Raw genomic sequence first — 8,951 nt, 5'->3', positions numbered from 1 at the left:
GTGACCCGCTGTATCCGCGCGGCGTCCAGGTTTACGACTAGTTTCCCAAAGCGTCGCGAAACCCGTTTTGTGACGTCCAGCAGCGTTACTTTGTGCGCGTGTGTGGCACGCCCCATGCTGCCACCACGACCATCCATCGTCGGCGCGCACAAAAAGCGCCGACGCAACAAAAAACAGCGCCGGTCCGCTGCTGCTTCGGTCGCGCTGCAGGACGTGAAATGAAGTCGACCGCAGGCAGGAGCTGAAGGCAGATGTCAGCATGCTTGGCCCGCACTTGTCAGTTCGCTGCGTGTTTGAATTTGACCACGCCCACCTTTGGACTGCGCTCTACGCCGACAGTTCGTCATCACAAAATGGGATCAGCTACTAGCCCACTGAGTCAGAGACGTATGTCCATAAAGCCAGTACCGTATTTACGTCGCAAGGCTGATAATCTTGGCTGAGCAAAGGATCAGCAGAGCTGGTATCGCAGCACGCGCGTTCAAAGCTTTCGCACACTACATGTGGCCCGCGGAAAGGTTCCGAAATAAAACCGAAAAGTCTTCGAAAAGGTCCACGTACGCATCTTTTTTTTTTTTTTTTTCGAATGCGAATTGGAATATACCAGCAAAAGAACCTTTACTCAGCATGAAAAATGCAAATCACGGGCGTAGAAGCAGACCTCTTACGAAGGATTTGCGGGCACCATACTATCGCGTCGGTGCTTTTCAAATTTTGAAAAAAAGAAAACTGAACAATTTAAGCATAAATTGACTACAGAACCGAGCTTATTCAGAGCTACAAACTTTATCTGAGACACCAGGCACGCGTTGACTATCAACAACTGTTTCTAGCCAACGGTTCCGTTTGGTTTTATGAAGGCTTGTCTGGCTTTTGTTACTGCTGTCCAACACCGCTGACAACTGCGTATCACGTACTTTTGTACGTCATTGAAATCAAGCTTGTCATGCTGTGTGAACAGGCGTGGGCTGTTTTATTCCGCCACTCCGGCTATATTTTTATCGGATTCTTAATTCCTTTCCTGCTTTAATTTTTTTAGAGCGTAGCATTTTCAACTGCAATACGTGCTGGACGCAGGACACGAACACAAAATAGGTTGTGTAAATTGTCATTCTAATATACGGCACATGAAGCTTAACCTATTTCGGCACAGTACACCTTGAGAATGATTTTAGAGGTATACCTTATTCCGTCTTGAGCTCAGGTTAGGGAGTCTCAACACGTTCCTAAAACAGGTAAGTTTAGAATAACGGTACGAACGCTTCCTCTCCTGTTAAAGCAACGCTATCTATGCCTCACTGATGGCGATGTTACACCAAAACGTGAAGCAGGAAAGCCAACTTTTCACCATGGGAGTTCGTGTGATGATGATAGTGGTGTTGAAACTCGAAGCTCCGGTACAAGTGCAAAGTCCACAGTGCAATCAGCCAAAGTTCAAATCAACGACAACGCTGAGCGTACCGAAGCAGCACATTCAGATGACCCAATATATACTAATAGATAGAAAATCATAATTCGTTTACCTCAGCGTCGTCGTAGATTTGGCCTTTGGCTGATTGGATTGCGGGGCCTTGCGTTTGTATCGGGGAGAGCTTCGTGTTCTAACCATTTTCTTCTAGAAAGGGGCGATGATTTTTTGTTTCTTATTTTTCTTGTAACGAGACAACATAAAAAGCCTACACATCTATTGGTTTTGAGAGAATTTCATGAAGCCTGTTTTGTGAAGCCTCGTTCGTGAAGCCTCCCGTATTTTCCAGTTTATAACTCACTTTTCAAAGGTTGATGATGTGCAGCAGAGGGAGGGGCGACGCGGGCGTGCGACGGCCCGATGTTAAGCCTAACTCATTCTTTGAGGCCTAACATCGTTAACCGATAAAGTAGAATCATTATGACGTTACTTGGTAATTCGCAAGGCTCAACTTGAATATTACCTAACGTTAAGCCTTAACATAGGTGCTAGGCCTAACATCACGCTTTGAGGTCTAACGTCATCGACTGGTACCCACCCACTGGTGTCCATTATAGCTTACAGTTGGCTCTTCACGTACCACTTCACAAATGATCTGGACGGCAGGTAGTTGCGTAGAGCTTTGCAAGCAAAGAGGGCTCAGGTCGAAGTGCACGGAAAGGGATTGATTGTACTGACGTGTGGAGACATCCGGTCGTGGTGAGTGCAAGCTTACAATGTACCGTGAAAAATAACGCCTGTGTCATTAATCTCTTTTACACGGAGCAGTTCGCCGTTAGCATGCATTGTACGCAATAATAATAATAATAATAATAATAATAATAATAATAATAATAATAATAACAACAAGCACTCAATCAATCAAAGCTAATATAGAAGCCCGGGAACAGCCGGAGCCTTTGTTCTGGCGCACTGGGAGAAAAAAAAAAAAAAGACGGAACTGATCTGACAAACAAACAAACAAAAAAGCAGCGAATAAAAAAAAAACCAAACTTATTTAGAGACTGAAATGCTCGATCCATTTAAAAGTAGTATGGTCATGGAAGTTGAACAAAGCACTCAGAGATATCCACAAGATGACACGATTCAAGGATTATAAAGTACACCAAATAGAAAAGTAAAACAAAGAGGAAAGATAAGAGACTTTTGAAATGGGGGGGGGGAAAAATAGATCAAGAACATATTTAGAAGTTCGCGAAGGGAACACGAGAGTTATAAAGCAGATCGATGTTATTATTGTTAGTGAGCAGATCACAAAGTCCCTTTGTCGGAACAAAATTATTTTTTACTACTGGCATGCCCGCCAGCAAGAAAACAGTACCACGTAATCGATCGATCACGTGAAACGCATACGCAAAATACATAGCAGAATAAGCTGGTGCGAAGAGACAGCAAGAGATGGGGCATTATATATATGACCAGCATGCTACGTGTAATTTAACAATGCCGTAAAGCTGGGCTTGTAGAAAATCGCTGACGCTCAACTTTTGTAGTTTTGCTAGCCACTGAAAACTTGTGATTCAACGCATGGCTCTGTATCGAAGAATAGCTAGGACACAACTTAGCAGTATTTGTGTCGGACACAATGCTTTTGCCTGCGTCTGTACCTTAAATATATTCTATAGAGCAATCCAATCATATGGATTGACGCAGAGCCCATCATTTGGCGCAGGAATCGGCAACTTTCGGCCCGCGGGGAAGTATTATGCGGCCCCGACACGACGTCAGAACCCCTCCTCTTGTCACTTCTGAATGCTGACACGGCAATGTGAACCTCACATGGGGCTAGACAGGAACAAAGAAAGATCGCTTCTAGCTTACATTGCTACCCATTTTCACACTTAGCCAGGTAACGTCTTCAACTTCCTCTTCCTTTTCCTGCACCAGTCCAAGAAATACCCCCCTCCCCCCTTCCGCCCCGATTTGCCGTCTGGCATATATATACGTTGCTCCGGCCCTTGCCGCGCCGGCTTCATGCAAATCGGCCCTCCACCTCGAAAGGTTGCCGACCTCTGCTTTGGAGCATGATTGTATTCTACCCGCCGCGGTGGCTCAGTGGCTAAGGCGTTGCGCTGCTGAGCACGAGGTCGCGGGTTCGATTCCCTGCCGCGGCGGCCGCTTTTCTGATGGAGGCGAAAAGCAAAAACGCCCGTGTGCACGAGATTTCGGCGCACGGTAAAGATCCCCAGGTGGTCAAAATTAATCCGGAGCCCTCCACTACGGCGCGCCTCATCGCCTGCGTTGCGTCGGCGCGTTAAACCATACAATCAATCAATCAATCAATGATAGTATTCTGTTGGTGCTGGTGGGATGTAATGGGTAGCGGAACTTATAACTAGAGAAGGAATGTGCCCGCTCTTGTTGCAAACGAGTGGCTCTCGCGTTTCTCGTTGTCGGTGGTAGCGCGTTTGTGCCAAGCGAGCAGCGGGGACGCGCCTTCACCCACCCTTTATTTCACTTGCCCCCTCTCCACAGCCCTTCCACTCTTCGTCAAAGATTTCGTGGTCTGAAGCCCCCCTCCCCGCCGAAAGTGAAGCAGGAGGAGAGTAAGTTAGCATGCGGGGAGGCGGAATGCTCGCCGCTGATCGGGAAGGGCTGAACATCTCAACCAGGGATTTACCCCCCCCCCCCCCCCCCCCCCCCCACACACACACACACACGCAAAAAAAAGAAGATTCCACGACCAGGAGCACCCTGTCCAGGGATTTATACACACACCCCGTAACATCTTCCCTTCGACACCACCACCAAAATCGAAATTCTGGATAAACCACTTATCCCAACCCACTCCCACTGGAGGAGCAGCAGCGCAGACTGATCAGCCCCAAGCTTGAGAATCAGCGTGGGCGCGGGATAGGCGGCCTGCACTGAGGACGCCACCACTATCCTTCCAGCTTCTCTTACGTACGCTTAAATTAAATCACTGTTTTTTTTTTTTCTTTTTCCTCCCCTCAACCGGCTGATTGAACCAGAAGGCTCGCTACACATTTTTTTACGACCTACGTAATTGTGTAGGTGATCGAGACTAAGAACTCGAGAAATAAACCATCTTCGTGGTGGCGCTTTATTTGCACCTATCCTTTACCAACGCTCCCAGCTGTGCCTGAAATCAAGATCCCATTCCTCTATAGAAGGAGTGAGGGGAGTTAAATTTACAGGGAACCCCCCATAGCCGATAAATTCTCTTTTATTTCCCCCTCGGTGGAGCCGGCGAAGCTGTTCGGAGACACCCGAAAGTCCCAATATGCGCCCCATGAGGTGGTTTAGGCATCCTTCAGTCTCAGTGCCCGCATTACAGCTGTTTCAGCCATAATCTGCTCCATGTTAGCGCGCCTTCAACGCTTACGAATATGGTTATTACAACATGCTCTGTGACACAATATTTGGGCACGGCGATACCTTACTCCTCGGCTGAACGCCTCGGCTGCGAGGCGACGGAAACGCGACATTTTAGAGTTCGAGGGAATGCTTCGCTAAGCATCAACTTTGATGCGTGAAATAGATGGGTTTTCGGCAGCTTGTTCTATATGCTGCCGAAGAACAGTAGATTTCGCACATTATATACGATTAGTGAATAGAACCGTCTATTCACAAACTATCGGCTTCTAATCATTAGAAACCCACGAATTTCTAAGGAAACGTACCTCGAGTTATCAATCAAAATAACAAATACGATGACTGCGCCACTACTTTACAACAATATAGCAAGGGAAATCATAACAAACCACGGGTACGTATACGCATGTTTTGGTGTTTCGGAACGGTTTAGCGACGTTTAGCTTAGAGCGCGAAGCAGAGAGATCGCGATGTCCTTTAACATACAAAAGGGTGTTGAAAAACAAGGTCGGCCGCTACTGCAGAGGTATACCAGATGGCTAACGGAGACCGGAAACTCGACCTCTCAGGTCCCTCCAGAAACAGACACGCGGACGCCGGAACGCCACAACCATCACTTGCAAGCGCAGTCGTCCGTCGTGTGGCCACGTTTTCTCGGTCCTGCGACGACCTACGTCAGCCGCAGCGTAAATAAATAGACTGGACGTAGAGCGGGGGATGTCGGGGCGGGCTAGAGAGGCCGAGAGCTCCGGCCGGCCCCCGAGCCAGACATGCCCCCCCTCGAACGGTCTGCACTCCGCAAAAGAGAAAAAGAGAATTGGCGGCCGGGGCCACACCAAACGAAACTCAAGCCAGCCTTCAAGCCGTCAGTCCGCTTATCTCCTCGCGCGCGCGACGCCTCACTGGCCCCACGCCCGGCCGCACGCACATACGACGCTATCAGCTGCTGTTACGCGGCAGCAAGCCCCGATGATGGTGCGGCCCGCGCACGGAGGCCTGGTAATTGTGGCGCTGGCCCTTCCGTGCCTCTGGCAACGGACCGGCTCGGTGTCCCTGGAGCGGTACCTTCAGGACCCGCTGCCCGTGCCGGAGTTCAACATCTCGACCAGCTCGCCCCTGGTGACGGTGCGCGGCCGCTTCTGGGACCTGCAGCTGCACGGGCTGTCAGCGACGCGACTGGAGCGCGCCACGGCAAACCTCACCGGCCAGACGGTCGAGCTGGCGACGCTCACGGACCTGGTCTCCCTGCGCGGACAGTACGTGGTGAGCGGCGACTTCGCCTTCGTGGCGGTCCGCGGAAACGGAACCTTCTGGATGAACGCCACCAACGCCGTGGCGTCGGCCCGCGCCGAACTGGAGAGGGGACCCGGGGGCGGACCCTGGGTCCGCGAGGTCAGCGCCAAGCTCGATGTGGACGACATCCAGTTACACATGGAGAACTTGATGGGCGGCGGACGATGGTCGACCTTCAGCAACTCGCTGCTCAACCAGATCAGCGGAAACGTCTTCAAGCAGGTAAACATTTTTAACATGGCGCAGCTTGGCTGTTGGTGATTAGATTGTTTTTCCTGAAACCTCGCTTACTCATTCAAGGTGGGGGTAGGCCCGAAAGGCGCTTAATTACGCCAAACGCCAAGTCGGCCCTGCCAATTTTGCCTAGTGCTGCGTTTAATCATTACAACGAAAGCTTTCTTAGTGGGACCAATGGCGTCCTGTCAAAAAACTAATGCATTTCCCCCCATAGACCCTTTCGTCGACCGAAAAGCTTTGATAAGATCTCTGAACACATGGCGCGTGCGTGGAACCTGGCTTCCATTGTGTGAAAACGGTTACTTTAAAATCGCGAAAAGGGGAACGGTTCTAGATTAAGCAATGCATGCATCGCTCATGAAGAAGAAGTAAAATAGCATACATTTATCTCATAAACCACGCATAGTTATACATTTAGATTGTTCGTTGATGCGCTTACTTAGTGCGCGAAAACTCGTCGCACGAGTTCGCTCTTCGTTTGCGATTTGCGTCTTTGAAGGTATGACGGTCGATCGGACGCACTTTCACCGAACGCCGGACGCTCTTTTAGCGAAGATTTTGGCGCAGCTTTGATGCTAGAAAGCTTCCGCGCTTCTGCCAACTTTCTTTAGGAAGGGAGGGTAAATTTTGTATTTTGTTGTATTTACTTTTCCTATCATGGTTCCTTCTCGTCTTCCTTGTTTCTTCTCCTTCGGTATATTTAAATAAAAAGCTCACGTATAATAAATATTTGCTGCATGAGGCCGGTTTTGAACGTACGATGAATGGTGCTTCAATAAACGAACGCCCATAAAAAAAACCCATTCAGATTACTTAAACATCCAACCCATTCTTCAGCGCCGTTATTTACCTAACCAAGAATGAATTGCTGGCATGCTAGAACGACGTTTGTACAAAACGCTGACAGTCATATTGTCATATGCCGGGTGTCCCAGCTATCATGCACCAAGATTTAAAAAAAAAGAGTAATGGCGTAACTCGAAGAAAACCTAGTGCATAATGTTTGCAGTACTGTGGAGAAGCGGACAGTAATTTTTTCGTTAATGAGACTTAACTAATTAATTGTAATTAATTATCTAACTTGATAAGTGCTGTCCTAATCACTAAAGTGTCAATGAGGCACTTGTAGGTACCCACGAGGGGCATCTAACTGCGGTATTTTCAGCGATGAACTAATTGCGTACACATTTATTCTGACTGATAAAGAAAACCCGCGAAATATGAAAAATACCACGTGACGGCGCCTACGCGCGCATCGTAAAGCACTGTCCTCAAACAGGCTGCCTCTGAGTTAGCCAGAATGAAATAAACAAAAGAAAGAAGAAGAAATCCTGACCGAGTTTGTGCCTTATCTGCACACGCGCCCGCAAATCATTAAACTGAAAGAAAGCATCTTGGAGGCAGCCATGACTGCCATTCACTCTCCATAATGTCGATCCGAGTACTCCAGTGGAACTGCCGTTCGATAGTTGCGGCACTGACAGATCTTAAATGTCTTATAAATAATCACTGCCCAGATATTATTCTCCTTCAAGAATCGTGGCTGTCTAGAGGCAAACCATTTACTTTACCAAATTTTCGCGTGTTTCGCTTAGATAGGAACACGCGAGGAGGGGGTCTATTTGCCACAAAGCCAAGCTGGCCTTCCAGTTTTCGTCACCGTTTAGTGAACTCATGGTGGTAGATATAAGTCTGCCAGGTTGCCTTTCCTTCTCTGTTCTGAATGCCTATTTCCCCAACGGAGTGTCCACCACAGAACCGCTGGATCTCGCCCTTTCCTCCTGTAATCAAAACGTCATAGTTGCCGGAGATTTTAATTCACACCATGTGAGCTGGGGCTTCAAGACCGACACTTCTGGTTGGCGTTTATTAGACTGGACAGAGGAAAATAATTTAGTATGTCTTAACTCGGGTAGTGCGACTTTTTTTCGGAATCAAACGCGCTCAGTCTTAGACTTAACATTCGTAAAGGGTGGGTTGGTTTCTAGTTGGTGTACAGTAGATGGTCCTACAAGTAGCGACCACGTTCTGATAATTTTTGATATTGCGGTCTCCCCAAGCACACCTAACCGTGTGTTGCGGACCTTGGTTAACTATGAACTCATGAAAAAGAAGTTGAGTTCGTCCCTTGCATCTCTGCCCAGTGATTATATGGAGCTTAGGGCCCTAAACGTCACAGCATTAATGAAAAGTACACTAAAAAATTCAGAGTTTGTTGTTTCGTCAACCAAGAGAGACGGTATAAGCCCGTGGTGGAATAATGATTGCACGAGAGATTATCGGCGCAGGAAAGCAGCGTGGAAAAAATTTATCCGTAATCAGAGCCCCAATAATTGGACCAATTTCAAGTATTATTCCGCAATCTTTCGCCGAACCATCTCAACGGCTAAGCAAGACTATTATTCGCAACGGTTCTCCGCGCTTTCCAAAACGAAAAACCGGCGTATTCTTTTTGCTTTTTTGCGTAACCGCAAGAGCACTGACGACAGAAGCAACGGTGTATCCATTGTGGAAACGCCGGAAGAAGTCGCTCGAAAAAGTCGCCCGAGCCTTGCAAACAAGGTTTACGGCTACTCTCCGACCCATGATATTGGAAAATACCCCAGTTTTTGACTTT

General features: G+C 48.1%; 1 protein-coding gene across 1 annotated transcript in view; it reads left to right on the top strand.

Moving 5' to 3' along the window:
• Positions 1-5,645: 5,645 nt before the first annotated feature.
• The window catches only part of LOC144170411 (uncharacterized), a 37,211-nt gene continuing 33,905 nt past the window's right edge, over positions 5,646-8,951 (top strand). The window contains exon 1 of the mRNA XM_077700196.1: positions 5,646-6,319. Coding sequence (XP_077556322.1) covers positions 5,774-6,319 — 546 coding nt within the window. The 5' untranslated portion in view covers positions 5,646-5,773. The remainder of the gene's footprint in view (positions 6,320-8,951) is intronic.

Source organism: Haemaphysalis longicornis, unplaced genomic scaffold, assembly GCF_048455015.1.
Source record: "Haemaphysalis longicornis isolate Haplotype H1 unplaced genomic scaffold, Haemaphysalis longicornis Haplotype H1 scaffold_2, whole genome shotgun sequence".
Classification (NCBI taxonomy): Eukaryota; Metazoa; Arthropoda; class Arachnida; order Ixodida; family Ixodidae; genus Haemaphysalis; species Haemaphysalis longicornis.
This window is presented reverse-complemented; position numbering and strand designations above follow the sequence as displayed.